At 35.5% G+C, this 17233-nt stretch overlaps 1 protein-coding gene across 4 annotated transcripts in view; it reads right to left on the reverse strand.

Annotated features, from left to right (window-relative positions):
* Nucleotides 1–574: 574 nt before the first annotated feature.
* The window catches only part of TAFA2 (TAFA chemokine like family member 2), a 495541-nt gene continuing 478882 nt past the window's right edge, over nt 575–17233 (reverse strand). For 3 of the 4 annotated variants that reach the window (XM_045467008.1, XM_045467007.1, XM_045467009.1), the window contains exon 5: nt 575–2694. In XM_045467008.1, coding sequence (XP_045322964.1) covers nt 2683–2694 — 12 coding nt within the window. In that variant the 3' untranslated portion in view covers nt 575–2682. Of the gene's footprint in view, nt 2695–11137; nt 11381–17233 lie in introns of all 4 variants that reach the window. The other variant, XR_006709583.1, reaches the window with a different exon arrangement.

Below are 17233 nucleotides of genomic sequence, written 5' to 3' on the forward strand. Positions count from 1 at the left end.
TTTAAAAGCTGAGTTATAACCATATCTGATATTTTCATCAATATTTCCATATGTAATGTATTTCAAAGGATAAACAGCCTATTTAATAATTTGTATAATAACAACTTTGCGTATTACTAGCAAACATACAGCAGTTGTGCTCATACTCAAGATGTGGGCAAGTAGCACAAGTGTAAATGTATCTCTTTCATTTGTTTCCTAGCAAAGAAGCAAATCAATTATTGGAACCAAGATTTGCCATAGGTTTTTATCAAAAGGAGGTTGAAAATTTTATGTCAGCTTCCCCATTAATTCAGAGGTTTTCCTGAACAGTAACAGAAGGACTTTTAAAATAAAACACTCAAGGGGAGTCTGGGTGGCTCAGTGGGTTAAGCGTTTGACTTCGGCTCAGGTCATGATCTAATAATGGTTCATGAGTACAGTCCCCACATCAGGCTCTGTACTGACAGCTCAGAACCTGGAGCCTGCTCAGATTCTGCCCCTCCCCCTCTCAACAATAAACATTAAAAAAAGTTTTTTTTAAATAAAACAGAATCAGAAAACAGATTCTCCAAATGTAACTCATGAAAGAGAGTCCATTTTATATCCCAATTTTATTTACCTTTTCTGAATAGTCACAACATTAATCTATGGGGGATAATCTAGTTAGTATAATTGAAATTCCATTTATTTTTTTCTATTGATATGCATGTGTCACACTTGTATATAATACAGAATTTCCAGTGTTGTTTTAAAGGACGCATTTAAAAAAACGAGAAGCATGATCTACAATTTCAAACAAACCTAGGACGAATTCATAATTTCCAAGATAAAATAGTTTTCTAACTCTGTTCCAAAGAAATTAATGATATTATAATTGGTGCAAAAACTCCAGCACAACTGTTCTTTCTTTCTGATTTCATACAGTCTTGAACTATTGTAAAATCCACTCAGAACCATCTAATTCATTTTATGTATAATTAAAAGGGAGGGAAGAAGTCATTTCATTCCATGGATTTGTGGGGCAGTGTCCTTTTTGATTCAGTGCCAAAAGTGTACTTTACAAATTTAATTTTGAACAGATTTTACACTTTTGATTTTTATGCCCAGAGACATTCTGGGAAATGTATTGGTCTTTGAAATTTGTTACCAACTAACAGTCCAAAATTCTCCAAGGTATGTCAGCCCCCATCAGGGAAGCCAACATATAACTAGTTGGCCATGTCAGTGAGTTTTAAAAATATGAAAGATGTTCATATCTTCTCTAACATAATGGAACTTCTAATAGGACAGTTTCTGAAGTATCTTCCTATTAGTCTAAGATGACTAAGCAAAGAAGTCTTTCCCTTTACATCCCAATTACAGAATGGCTATGAGATTTCAATTCTTCCTTCACATAACAAATGAAACAAATGTAGTATAAAATTATACATTCTGTAATAACTTAGGAAAAAAGTACATACATGTTTAAGGCCTTTATAAATATTTGTAAGACTTTCCTGTAGAACTGAAAAACAGAAATGTTAAAATGACTACAAAAATGTGGACAGAAACTGACCTAAGAAATTGTTTGAATGGGACAACTATAAGCAAATATTTATAAATTTGATACCAAGGAAAATGAGTAATTCTATTAACAGACTGAACAAATATATAAGCATTCAAACAGTCATTGGGAGCGAGCAAGGGGCAGTCTATTAAAATGATAGAAAGTATAGTTAAAAAAAAAATTACTAGAAGAAATCTAAGTGAGTAACACTCAAGCTAAGAAATCAGATATCCACATGCATCCCTGGCAATTTTTTGAAACTGAAGGCTACCTACATATTTGACTGCTCACTGCTGATTTCTGTGAAGGAAAAAAGTAAACACAAACATGAAAGAAAAAGCCCACTTAAAAAAGAAAAACTGAAAGGGAGAGTACTCTAGAAGTACAAAATAGTATATAATGAAAATGGAAATTCAGTTCTAACTATTACCTATTTGACTGACAGAGAGCTGCAGTAGAATGTTAGCCTTGGGGAAACATGTCAGCTTGTCTATACATTCTTATATGATTGATGTATTCAGATAACTATTACTTGCCAACAATAATTATTATCAATGGATATATATTTCCATTCCTTTAACAAAAGCAACTTTAAGATGTTAAAACATGTAGGCTTTCAGAGCTCCAAGATTAGGATACAAATAAAATCGTCTCAGTCTACACCATGCCAAAGGAGAAGTTTGCAAAGGAAATATCAATAAAGCTGGGTGCATTCCCACTAGCCAGTGAACACAGGACCGGACCCAGGAACACATCCATGGCAGAAGGCTGGTGCACTTGGCAAACTTTCAGAAACAAGAAAAGCAGTCATATTTGAAGCCAAAAACCCAAACGGTGAGTGTCTCTGACATCACCTGGAAACACCAACTCTTCAGATGGGAACTTCAAATTTTTTTAGCAAGTGCAATTTTACGAGTTGAACACAGTTCAAATCTGACATCTTCATGGCATAGAAGTTCATGTCAGACTTTTTTAAAGTCTTGGTTTCAAGAAGAGGCTGATTATGAGCCATGAAATCCCTTGGAAATATAGCTCTGGAGTGCCTCTTGTGAGCGGTATAAAAATCTCCCTTCAAGATCACCTCAGGAATTAAGTTTCTGTGCATATGTTGAATGTAATCAGGCTTGAGGATCACTTGATTGATTTATCCTTGGTTAATGGGTTACCTACAAAGGAAGAAGAAAATATAATCATTTTATAACAAGGCTATAATCTTAAAACTCCAAACACAAGTTAGTATTAGAAATTAATAGAGAACTCAAAATGGTGGTATTTACTTTATCAAATAAAATGTTAAAATTTTAAAGGCTACCACACTCAGGTGTTGCCACCTTATAAAAATACATCATTTCTATTTATCATCTCACAATATTTTTAGAGCCACTTGCACAACTATTCAAATGACTGCAACTGTGACCAGGAAGATCTTAACTGGTCTTGTTACCCATCTCAAGTCCAAAGAATGATTCTGGGATCTTCATATGTCTTCATATGTCTTCTTGGAAGACATAATCCAGAGATCATAAACACATTATGCTAGGCCTCAGTAAAGAAAGGCCTTTGTTCACAGGAGTACAATCAGACCACATACAGTCCTTGGGCCTTGTCTCCATAAGATCCATTCTTAAAATAGTTTAAAACATGGGTGTTTATTTGACTCAATTATGTTTCAGAAAAATTAACTCTTTAATGAGGAGAAAAGGAACACCTGGGGAGAAAAACAATGATTACGCACCTGTTTTACCAAGTTTTAAAGGTGTCAAAAATTCTCAAAAATTTGATTAGAGTTGTATGAATGCTGTTATAAATATTACTGAGGGAGATCCACACTGGCTTTTCACAACATAATAAACATCTAGAATTCCTGATACCTCTATCTTTCTATATACGCATAGATGTGGATGATAGATGGACATAGAGAAAGAGACAGATTTCTGCTGTGTCAGTGAACTTCCAGGCACACTCTAATACCAAGGTACTTAGAGTTTCATAATTGTTCTTTTTAAGCAATAGTTATAACAAAAAGTGAATCCCTGGAAATTACTGTGGATACTTTGCTTTTATTCCATTAAATTACATAATTACTCATCCTTTCATAAGACATTTATAGAAAAGCTTTTTTTTGTTTTGTTGTTTTTTTGAGCAACTATGAAAAAGAGAAACAGTAAGCAAAATAATCTAGCGATGGCTCTACCATGGCTAGTCTCCAATTACACTACAAAAAGAAGATATAAAATTCAAAAAAGTATTTTCTGCATAGAGGCAGTCATCTTATTTGTGTCTCTCTGGTCAGCTGTCTTTCCCAAGGAAGGAGCATCTGCTTACATATTTAAAACTACATGCTCCCATGCACAGAGGAACTATGGAAGGAACTGAACTGAGGATGAAAGGATACAAACACAGAAAGGGCCTGCTGACATCTAGAGATGCTGGGAGCAGGGGCTATCTTAGGTAGAGCAGCAATCTCATGATCAGTTTGTCTTCCACTTAGTTGGTCACTTTACAAAAGTTCTGTGAATAGCTCCCAATTTGAGTGTTAGTGTTAAGAACAACATGGAAAGTAAATATAAATGTCTCTACAGACATTAATGGAGAGATAACCGATCATTGTGAAAAACACAGAAACTTCATGACAGACTCTCTTGATAAACACTGATTTACCAGAGTCTTTGATTGCCATTGCCTGAGCAAGATTGCCACTTGCCTTTTCTGAAGATTCTCCTCTTAGTAGGAAGAATTATAAAGCATAACAAGGGATTATATTTCCAAACTAGTGCCAGGAAAAGAGAGGAATTGAGAAAGAGAGGGACTGAGAGGAAACCAAAAGGTTAGCCTCAGCAGAGATTCAGCACAGGCATCTGGAGGGACATGGTGCGGTGAATCCATGAGAGCAAGTGGCCTGACCTCCTACATCATTTCAAGCCCTGGTTACAAGTAATCTCTTCATGGGTATGGTAAATGCATTCTTCTATCTTCATTCCAAGCTAAGCATTTTAACCTACTAGGTTATATAAAGCTGGGGAGTGATTCTCTCAACTATTTATATATTAAAGCTTTATTTTCACATTCTTTTAAAAATAGACACTCAACTTTACAGTACAACACCAAAGGTCTATGTACCTGGAACAAATTTTTCCTCCATCTCAGTAAACATATATGTGTACACATAGACATATATGTATATATATATTGTGTGTGCATATATATATATATACAATCCATATCCTAAGAATATCATAAATATACATTTTTATTGTTTCTATCAGCTAAAATAATTGCTAGAAAATGAAAATTTAAACGCAACTAAAAGAATGATCTAAATAAGCATAGACTGAAACCTGATTAAAACAATTTTTTCTCACCCCAGTTTTACACAATGCTCCTATGTTATTAATCCTAAAAATGTCCTAGCACATTTTATGAGATGAAGATAGGGCTTAAGTGGACTGTTTTAGATTCAGTCTTTGTAGGGGTGTCTGGGTGGCTCAATCGGTTAAGTATCTAACTTCAGCTCAGGTCATGATCTCACAGCTCATGGGTTCGAGCCCTGCCATTGGGCTCTGAGCCTGGAGCCTGCTTGAGATTCTGTGTCTCCCTCTCTCTCTGCCCTTCCCCTGCTCACACTCTGTCTCTTTCACTCTCAAAAATAAATATTTAAAAAAAATTATAGATTTAATTTTTGTAGATTACTCTGATCCAAAAATTGTGATTTGGCCTGTGGAGTTCTACAGTAAGGTCAGTGTGGCAATAATAGCAGTCACAGTGGATGTGTCATGCTACCTCTGGGCCCCTCAGTTTTCCCCTATGTAAAAAGGTTGCTGTGCAGATCAAATAGTATAATGTCTATGAAAACACCTAGCTCTGAGCACCTGGATGGTTCAGTCAGTTGAGCATTCAACTCTTGATCTCAGTTCAGGTCATAATCACATGGTTGTGAGATCCAGCCTCACATCAGCTCCATGATGGGCATGAAGCCCGCTTGGGATTCTCTCTCTCTCCACCACCTCTCTCCTTCCTCCCCCCCCCCCCACCCAAAAAGCAAAGAAAGTAAGAGTGAGTGAGAAAGAAAGGAAGAAACCACCTAGCTTTGCCAACTCTGGAGTAGTACAATGAAAGTTTGTTTTTTTTTTTTTTTAATGCACTAAAAGCACAATGAAAGGGTCACATTAATAGACATTCAGTCAAATTAGAGAATTCCTACAGAACTCAAACAAAGGCTAATTGTCCTTTTCAACGTAATATAAATATGAACCTGTGTGAGCATGTATCAGCACCCTCCTTGACACCCTCCAGATTGTACCAAATGAAATGGCAAAACCAAAGATTTAAAAACATAAAGATGATTTTGAATATAGGTGCATTATCAATTTTAATTGCCTAATACGCAAGACCCAATAGTACTTAAAAATGAGACTGTCTAAAATGTAACACACAAACAAGTCAACCCTTCACAATTTAATGTGCTTCTTAAACAAGTGCAAGTTACTCAAGTCAAAGTTCTGGCGGACTAGTTGGGAAACAAGTGCCATTCTACCCTTTGTAGACTATAAACTAGAACTTCCTGATATGCAAGGGTTGTTTAAGCAATATTTATGCAATCTAACATTTAAAAATGTTGCTTTCATTTAAAATTAATTTTTAATACACTACATCAAGCATCGCCTTATTTTCAGAACTCAAATATTGCTCTCTTTTCACTCAAGCTGTATCTTTTGGAAGAGGCCAAAGAGTAAAAAGTTTTAGGTGGTCAAGAAGATTTTCAGTAAAATGTTTTAGCTGGTCAAGAAGATTTTCAGCAAGTTACCAGTAACTAAAAGCAGGAGGTTGTTATAAAACCATCCTTACAGGATAGGAAATAGCATTTGCTACCATGAATGCACTGTCTTTTGGTTCTGAGGGCAATAGATATAAAATACTGCATGAGGGAGTGAAATGGTCCTACAGTCATTATAGTTGTGCCTTGAGCTTTATAGGCTTTAATCACTACCTCAGTGAATTTGCTTTCCAAAGGCATTGTTTCACAAAGCTGTTTCTTTTTATGTAGGTCTTATTTGTGCGTGCTGCACACCAGCCAATTCAGCAAGAGAAACTACTTAACAGTTGAACACATGCAAAAGGCTAATAATAATAATAACGGCAGTTTTTCTAGTCACAAGCACAAAGCTATCTTGATAATGATCCACCAGGATGAAACTCACCTACTAACATTAAACAAATTAATTCTTTAAGAATTACCCCCTTTTTAACCCATCCATTTATCTCCCCCAACCTAACAAATCTATTATAGAATACTGATTAGGTTTCTCAAAAATGTATGCTAAAATCACATCCTTTAAATCTGTTCACCAATTAGAGAAAATAAAACCAGGTAATAGCATATATAACATTAGTTAAGTGTGAAATTAAGTGAAGTCAACTATTTTATACTGTTTCTATTTTATGTTTTGAACATTATGAAGTATCCTCTGCCTATCTTCAAGATAAATTAAAAGGCTAAAAAGGAAATTCAAGAATCTATCCTGTCCCCTGTGTAAAAGATGATTTTATAAAGTTCTTAAAATAATTATATTCATGGAGTCTGTAATTCCTTTTTTTTTTTTCCCACTCAAGCCTGTGCCTGCATTGTCAGGGGGAGACACACTATGGTGACAGGCATGACAAAGTGTGGGCTCAGTGGGCACACAGCCTAGGTTCAGATCTCTGCCTTAGCAATTTCTCACATTTTGGGGCTGAAGAAGTTATTTGAATTCCCTGAGCCTTAGTCTCCCGGAATGTAATACGAGAATTGTATTATCATCAGGCTTCATACATTTCCTATTGTGCTTAAATAAGACAATCCCTTGAAAGTCTCCAGGTAAATGCTTTTTAAATTATAACAGGTGGCAGTAGTCATAATTCCCAAACACGACACAAAAGATGATACATAGGATAACTATTGGAGGGGGCAATACTGCTTATTTCTCTGTAAGTATTGATTTCAAGTTAATTTTCCGTGTCTTCTAGAAACTGATCTTGCAATTATTCATTTCATATTCTTCTAATCATAAAAGTCATATAAAGAGGGGAACATGGCCTTTTAGCCTGCTTTGGGAGTGAGACTATCTTTTCAGATGAGATGATACAGAGGAGCGGTTTAAAAGAATGTACCTGAGGCTGTGCTTCCTAGGTTCAGTGCTTAGTTCTTCTGATAACTCAGTGTGTGACCTTGAGTAAAACAGGGACCTATATCATAAGGTTGTATGATCTGAGGAGCAAATAATAGGCCAAGTGCTTAGAACAATGCTAGGGACATAATAAACTCTATGTAAATGGTAACTATTATTCACACACACACACACACACACACACACACACACACACACACTTCTAGGTATCTGAATGCAATGAATTCCTAGTTTTTGTTCCTGATTATTTCTGATCATACATCACTAGTCTTAATAGACACATAATTCCATTCTTTTTTATTCTTACTTTGTCTTTTGCATGAGACTTTGCATACAGAACAAATATTTAGTAAGTAAGAAAGAAATATGTGGCGATATTTCCAAAAGGAGGTGGCAGGTTTAAATGGAGCACATGTCCAGTCTTCATAATACAGCTACTTAAATAACATCACAATAGGCACCATGTCAAACTCACATTACGATAAATAAATGTAACTTATTTGATAAGAGTAAATGGAAAGCTAGATACCTTTATAATCCTAAAAGCTGATTTGAATGAACTTTCCCTTGCGTGGAACATCATTGCTGCTTCACTGCAAATGTATTTTTTTAATGTAGCTCTTACAAGTACATGAATTAAGCTCTTCCCTTACTTTTTGTGTACAGAATGTGCAATTAAAACATCATCACTCCGCAGAAGCAGGTTTTCTCATTTAAACTAGAGAAAAGCTGCCATTGAACTGGTCATAACTGTACATGAATGCACTTGTCCTATCTTAAAGCACCTTATATACTTAGGTATTACAAAATGAAAGACACCTGTCTGTCTAGGATAATCATTCAAGAGCAAGCTGAACAGACAGCTTTTAGGTATTGATGAGGCACTATAAGGCAATGACATATGAATCATCTTTATAATTATACCCACCTATAAAAAAAAAACTAAGGCTGTATTTTACTTTCTTGGCAATGGATGTGATTCCTATAGCCATGAAAACTATTGGATTTTCATGCCACAGTTTAATTTTCCCTCCTAAGAATGTCTGGTGCTGGCTTGTCCTGAACATTTAACATTTGAGGCACCAAAAGCCATCTGTATAATAGTTCAGCTAGGGTCAGTATTTCTACTAAATGACTTTGTTATCTGTCCTATAAATTCTCAAAAAATCTAACAGCTTTGGATGTTTGGGAGTCATTGCAGACAGCACAGAGCACTGCCCTAGCTAGCTGGATATATTTAGGTATAACACACGTGGGTACCAGTGTGGAAGAAGAAGATGGCATATAATCTAACCAGACTTCTGGAGAGAAGCAAAGCACCAAACATAACTGAGGAGACATGGCCTTATTCTGATAAAAGTTTTATACTAGTGTTACTACCTGCTAGTCTTAGAACACTGGACAAGCCACTTAAAAATCTCAGAATCTCCAGGGCTTGTATCTGTCAGCTCAGTCTGTCGGACTAAGTGAGCTTCTAATTCCCTTCTATCCCCAAACTACTAAGACTTTTCTTAAGAAGCACTGATTCCAAATGGGATTAAGCTTTATTCTGATTACCTAAATTCACTGGTGGTACAACCACTGTGTAGAGTTCATTTTTCTAAGAAGCCTATTCATTATATTAGAATGCAGAACTAGTAAGCTTTTACCACAAACACAACATCTGTCACTGGCTTTCAACTTCCTATGCTGTGTAAATGAAGATCTTGACTGGAAATGAATCTTTGGAACAGATGGACCTGCCCTATTTCTTGGAACTTTGAAAGCTGTACAGCGCGCCTGCCATGAACTCTTCTACGTGACTCATGAAAGCAGATGACTGTTTGCACTGCCATTTATGCACATTCATCTCCTCAGAAGCAGGTCGACTGATACTGCCTGGATGACATTCACTGCTAGCAAAACAAAACATTGCCTGATTTCTCTTTGGATAGTTAATAAATTCCTCTGGGACATCAAGGAAATTTAAGACTTTCCTTCTCCTGGCTCCTGTACACAACTTGTATTTATTCCAGGTGGAAAATGACCCCCAAAATGAAGATAATTCTGAAAGACAACAGGATAATGGGATCCAGTTATTTTTCTCTCAGAACCATTCAAAAGTCCTTAAAAGAGGAAAACAATTATTTTGAATACTTGACGGAAATCTGAATAGACTTAAAAAAATATTCCATATACCAGCAGAGTTCCCGCATTTTTAGAGACAGTGGAGATTATGAACTCAATCGGAAGGTACTTTACCTGCTAAATTTGATACTGGGTTCGTTTTTTAGACTCACCTCTAATTTATGAAGGAGTCATTTGAATTGATAGTTTTTATCCACTTTCTGACATAAAGCCTTACTTTAAAATTTTAAATCTGTTCAAGAATCTCACTTCTCAAGAGTTTCAGCTTCACTGCATATGAGGGCTGGCAGAAGGTACACAGTACAAATTGTGCTCAAAAGGTGAATTTAAGAGAAGTGGGTAGGGGAGAAGGGCTAAAACTTGATAGCCTAGAGATTACCAAGAACAACATTTTCTCTGAGCTTCCTGGATGGTTTGAGTTATAAATACAAATGGCTCTTTCCTTGAGATACCTGTCTGAGTAAAGAAGATGTTGTTGTCACCTGGAGAAGAACTTGGTGCAACGTGTACCAAGCCGGTACCATGCGTGAAGTAGCACATTCGCCCTCCTCCCCAGCTAATATTACATTAGAAATTATCCTACCATATGTGGCAGATCTTGGAAAAAAAATTGCTGTCTGTAACTTCCAAACCTAGAATGTATTTTCTGACAAACAGGGTAATATAGTCAGTGATGTTTAATATGTCGGGTGCTTTTGCCTCTTCCCTTCTTTTTCCTCAGTTATATTCTTCCCGGGGTTTCTTTTTTTTTTAAGAATAATAGTCACATATCAGAAGTTTCAAAATCTCAAAGTTGATTAAAATATGAATCTTTAGCTACTTCTAATAGCTTAGATGCTAATTTGACATAGCTGATTCAATTATAGAGCAATTTATGTAAGGATTGGACCATTAAGTAAGAATATTATCTTCATTTGGGCTCAGTACTTTTCCTGTTAACTTCTACATTAACAGGCAGGTTGAACACTGACAGAGGTCCACTAGTACACCCAAAGTTTTTATTATCCATTTCCTATGCTTGGAAAAACAATGTCAATGGCAGGGCCACTGTAGGTGACAATATTAGGTTCACCTCCTTGTGGCAGGGTTGTTTAATTGGTGGGCCTCATAATAGTTCAAAGAGCGATGCCCCCTCCTTATTTCTATAGGAGATAGTTCAATGCCTTTCTTTACTGAATACTGAGACACTTCATTGCTTTCTGATCCCTAAAGCTATACCAAGTTCATCTTTCACCCTGAAATCAGGAGCATCTGGAATGCTAATGGTAACTATAAGAAAGATTAGGTTACAGTTAATCCTGCAACACAGTGTACACACCTGCTCTGTGAGAAATAAATCAAGACGAGAGCTCATTTCGGGAGATGTTTTGAATCTTTACTCCTCAACGAAACTTCTGTCCCTTCCTTAGAATCCGACCAACACTAGGATTCACCACACTAGTGCTCCAACGTGGAGCCAGAATATTTTTGAGTGTGGAAAAATCAAAAATTGTCATCAGGCACAGCAGAAACCTTCTCTTTCTACTTCTCCATTCGAACTTGAAGAGTTTTACACGTTTGCCTAAGGAACAAACACATGTCAGGTACTCCACTGTTCAACAGATTATTACAGGAAGCAAACCTGGGAGAAAGGGAACATTTCAACAAACATAAAGGGACAGTGAGACAATAACTTCTTTTACGTCCATAAAAGTTCACAATGGAGATAGGTTTGCATCTCTCCTAGAGGATCACGAACTCGTAGAACATTTTTTTTAATTTCAGAAAGATACTCATAAATGGGACCTAAAATGAAAAAGCTTTTACGAGAAATTGATACAAAAATAGCAAGAATTTCTTGTGAATATTTTGAGAAGCGTTCTGCACAAACTTAATTAAAAAGTTCATTAAAGTAAAGGGAGAAAGTATATAGAAATTAGTACACCATCGTTTTAACATAAAAGGGTAAGAGAACTATGCAAATAGTATTATGTAGTAATATTCAATCACAGTTCAAAGATTTAATATTCATGATCTTTCCTGAACAGCCATGTCTACGGTAATTTGTGATTTTGCTAAAGCATGAACCTAAATTGTACACAATTTAATGTTGATAAATGGGGCCAGGTCATTTAACCAATGTATAGGTCTAGCCACCCATAGGCATTCACAAGCCAGCTTTGTTATTCTCTGCTGATCAACTGTGTAATCCTCATTAACAGTCTGAATGGGATCCATGACATTTTACAGATATAGACTTGCAAAGGTTTGCTTTATAATCTCTTTCCCAAGCTACTCCAGAGATATCAAACATCTACTATTTGAATTTCAAATATTTGAGAGTATAACATGAATAACAATAATAAATAATAAAAATCCTATGAAGGAGTGGCTAACAATTTAGAATCAGACAATAGAAGGTTTTGGTAATATGAACCAGAAGTAAAACATTTCCTACATAAATTTGAGACTTCAGGATAGTTAAAACCAATAGCACGAGAAAAAATTAATAATGTTATAATATAGAAAGATGTCTCCCAATTTTGAAAAAAAAAATGGAATATTTGAGTAATGAGAACCAACCCCTTATCCTTGTCACATCTAGATCTCTCCCTACCTGAATGGAAAATGGAAGACTAAAATGATGACCTGAGAAATAACAGAACTTTTGAGTTCGGGTCATCACGAGTACTTGATTTTATCCACACAGGTCAGAGCCAATGCAGTCATAAAGTGGGTCAGTGTCATGACTTGCCATAGACACTTGTTATAAAGGATGAAGCTGGAGGAAATTTATAGGAGCTTCATATCAATCCACCTACCCTCATCTCTCCATCTTCCCAATCCCTTCAGAGACAAACAGGCTCATCTCTAGTCATAACTAACTATTTAATACTCACAGGACTTGATATGCCCATTCATATCTCCTTATCTTTATACATTTTTACCTTTGCCAGAAATCTCTTCTTTCAAACCTCAGAAGCAATGTTACCACTTCATAATTCATAAGCCTTTTGTGATTCATCCAGTCAGCACTTTGTCCATACATCTTTTATAAGACATATCTCATCATATTATGATTATTTAGTAATCTCTGTTTCTCGCACTAAGCTATGATATAGTAGAAAAAAAGATATTCAGCATACATTTTGTTTCCTCAGTGCTAAGCAGCATTCTAGGCACATAAATAATGCCTAATATTTGTCAAATGAAAGACTGAAATGATGGATGGGTGGGTGGATGGGTAAATGAAAAAATGAATGAATGAAGGTAAGAGGAAAGTGATACATAATTTCAGGAGAAGGACACCTAGGGCTACTATTTGGATTCTCTGTGAATAGCTAGGGGAACAATGAGATGACCCCAAAGGTCAGTTCCTCCATTTTTAATTTTTTTAGGATTATTCCCATGATTCTGTGGTTTCAGAATTTGAAATTATAGATATGCATGGGTCCTGACATCGGTTTCAAATTTGCACCTTGGATATTTAAATGTATTCTCATTTGGAAAAGGTCTGATTTTTAAAACAAAATTAATTCATGAAAATAATGATGCAAGAAGATAATAGCAATGTGTGATGCTTTAATTGGTATTAGACTAACCACTTGGGATGTGGAAAATGTCCAAATAGATACATCAAGGTTGATTCCAGCATACTCATTACAGTTAACATTTCAGTTAGAAATTATCCTAATTTTTTTAAATGCAATTCTCTCTTGAGTAATTTCCATACTGCTGCTTAACACTGTCAGGAAAATTTTCTCATGAAATATTCCATGGTGACAATTATCCTACACCTAAGTATTACATGCTCACTTGACATCAGGTATGGTGTTACAAATGAAATACCAACAAATTTCTTATAATGGAACAAAGTAAACAAATTTCACAATGATTGATTCACTTCCAAAATAACTAATGTGAATTCAATCTCTCTTTCTTATATACTGATTATATACTCTATGTAGTTTAGGATGCCTCACCCCTCCCCCTATTTCTTTTTTCAAATATAGAGGCTAGAAGGTTGGTTTTGTTTGTTTGTTTGTTTGTTTGTTTGTTTTGTTTTGTTTTTGAAAGAGATAGCAAGTGTGTGCAAACGAGGAAGAGGCAGAGGGAGGGAGGGAGAGAATCTTAAGCAGGCTCCACGCCTAGCATGGAGCCTGATGTAGGGCTCAATCTCACAAACATGAGTCTAAAGAGTAGAAATGACAAATAACAAATAACAATAACAGTAGAAATAACAAATAACAATAACCAATTAATGGACTGAACCACCAGGCACCCCTAGAGGCTAGTGTTTCAGAAGGCAAAGAGTTGATTTTTGCTTAGTGAAATGCAACAGACTCCATTATCTGGTCTAGACTAGAATGCCAAAGACAGCTGATCCTTCTCCTCATGGAAACCTGGAACCTTCCTCACCCTTTCCTTTGCCTCCACCTTTCAGATCATAATTGCTGGAATCAATAGACAACTTGGTGCACATTTATGTTCCCTTGTAACCCTCAGAATTATTCTTTGAGATTATCCCCATTTACTATTTACAGTTATTAGGCCTTGTTATTAATGACTATTATCTCCAATTTACAGTTGAAAACACTGAAGTTCAGAAAAATTAAGCAAAACTTCTGGAAGATGCATCTAAGCAGTGATAGTCTAGGGACTGAGATCCTCATTCTGGGACTTCAAACCTACTAAAATAGGTACTGCATACCTGTTTCTTCCATTAATTTATTTGACTAATATTAATTGAGCACATAATAAGTAGTAGGGATACACTTGGGATATATTTTCCAGTTTGAGGAGTAGTCCTGCTTTACACCTGTTGTCCCGACTTTCTGTTGAGCTTATCTTGGAAATATGTTCTATTATGGACAATAAATTATATCTTCATTCATATAGAGTACTCATCTTTACTGTGGAAATTTGAATTTTAGTAAACAACTACTGAATGTTGAAATCTTAAAGCTACGAATGAATGATTCTTTAATACGGGAATTTAAGCCACTGTGGTTGCAAAAAAGGGAACATTTTTTGAAGCATAAAACATTTCTGAAATCCATTAAATCACATCAAGTTGGTAATAAATTTTTAAGGCTGGCATTGAGGAAGGGTTCCTAGATATAGCTCTGTACTAACTTCTTCAACTTTTCCATCATAAAAATGAGACATTGAGGTTGTAATGTGAAAGACTGACTATAATATTATCAGTTACTATTGTAATCCAAGGTCATGAACTCAGAATCAAATTAAAGCCATGGCACACACTATTACCTTTGAGATAGAAGATTCATTTTAACAAAGAGGTCAAAAGAAGCTTCTTACAAAATCTAGATCTATTTTGAAACACTAATACTCCCTTAAGTATGAGGTTCGCTTACTAGATATTTTTGTTATTTCTATTGCACCATAATGAAAAATATTTTAATGGCATCTTTCTAATCTTGAGTAAAATTGAAAAGTGATCATTGGGATTTTCAATTTCCCTCATTTTTTTTCTTTTCTTGACCATGAATAATTAAAAGTTGGCCAAGAGGTGGTGTGTCCTACGTTTATTTAAAGTTCACCTACTGATGATATTAAAAAAATAATAATAAATTTAAGACTTTCAGAGAATCAGGCAAGCAGTAATTACAAGTAATGGTTAAGAACATGGGTTAAGAGCATCCTCCAGCCATGGCTGGTTCTGACTTCAGTATCTTAAATGTGCGGCGCTGTTATTTCACTACAAAAAAACTGTTTTCTTTCCTATACATGGAGATTGTCCCTGTCTCATCATACTACTATGAAGATTAAATGAAATAATCTTATTCTTACTCTATTCTTATTCTATAATAAGAATACAATAAATACTAACTTTTAAACATAAACAGTACCTTGAAATAAATATTTTCAGAAACATAAGTTTGTATACTTAACAACATTTTCAGTATCCCATTGTCATTATAAAATATGAAATCTTATTCTATAATAAGACATTAAGTATGGATGTATTTCTGGCTCTCTGATACTATGTCCTTTCCAAAGCTATAAATTTCCTGTGCAAAGTTTGCTTTATTTTCAAAGGTTATGCTAGAGTCAGGATAAATTATAAGGAGGGTATATTATGCACATGAGGTCTAACACAACTTTTGTTATTTTCTAAGAGTAGAAACTTATATATAACACATTTTGTTGGAAATGTACTGAGGTTAAAAAAAATCACTTAGGTTTTATTTGTTATTCCATAAATAGGAATTATTAGCTTCTGCTAATTGCTGAATATCTATAAACACTTTCAGCATCAGCTTCTACTTGCTGTTTTTGTGATTTAGTAAGAACATTAATGTTGTATTACTAACAGCAAAATGGGCAAGAGTGGCTCAGGATTCAATAAAGCAGTCCTTTACTGCTGTACCAACTACTCCAAGCTAACTTCATCTTAAATTGCCATAGGCAAACAAATACAAAAACCTTAACATGAAGAAGAGAAAAGAATAACCCACAAACCTAGCACATAAACCCTAGCATAACATTTCTTTCAGGTTAAGAAAACATTTTGACCATAAAGGGAAACTTTTTTGGTGAGACGGTCTTTGAAATATACGAATGGATATAGAAATACCAGTTGAGTAAATGACAATAATTGCAGTGTTCAGGGGGAAAAAAATGCCACCTTCATGTGGTAGCTTCTGATAAGTCTCTGAAGAGATGTTGCTGAAGAGCCATGGTCTAGTGGCTGTAAAGGAAAACCTGTATCTGCTCCTGCAGCATAAGCCTAGCAAAGGTGCCTTTACAATTGATAAACACAACAGTTTCCATGAGGCCCATCTGTGGTAGCTAACTGGAATGGCCCAGATCCTGTTACCATCACAGACACTAGAATCCACATATTTCCTCTTTGTGATCCCTTACCAGCATGATCTGTTTGCAGCTAATCCAAAAGAGAATAGGTGCACAGAACAACCTTGGAAGAATGTTTGCTTTTGAAAGCCCACGTATAATATGTATGGAGGCGGTAAGGGGAGACTTGAGATATCTCTACATTAGTGCTTAATCAGATTGACAACTTGGAATATAATGTTCATGTTTGAGTTCTGAAAAAGCTGGCTCATTTTATACACCTGTTAACTTTATTGTTTAATGTATTTTACTTAACAAGTAAATATAGCCCTTACCCTTAAATAGGAACTATGTTGAGTGCTTTACAAATATTAACTTATTTATTCCAGACAGGGACCCTATGTGGTGGGTATACTATTGTCCCGATCTCACAGATGTGCAAACTGAGGAACACAGCTATTAAGTAACTTGTTAAAGGCCACCAGCTAATAAGTGGCAGATTAGGGAAATGAATCCAAGTAATCTGACTCCAGAGACCAGTTTCTTAATCATTACACCATCCTTGAAGACATTCTCAACAGAACACAGCAACCATTTCTCATCGAGGCAAATAGGA

Source organism: Leopardus geoffroyi, chromosome B4 (genome assembly GCF_018350155.1).
Source record: "Leopardus geoffroyi isolate Oge1 chromosome B4, O.geoffroyi_Oge1_pat1.0, whole genome shotgun sequence".
Lineage (NCBI taxonomy): Eukaryota > Metazoa > Chordata > Mammalia > Carnivora > Felidae > Leopardus > Leopardus geoffroyi.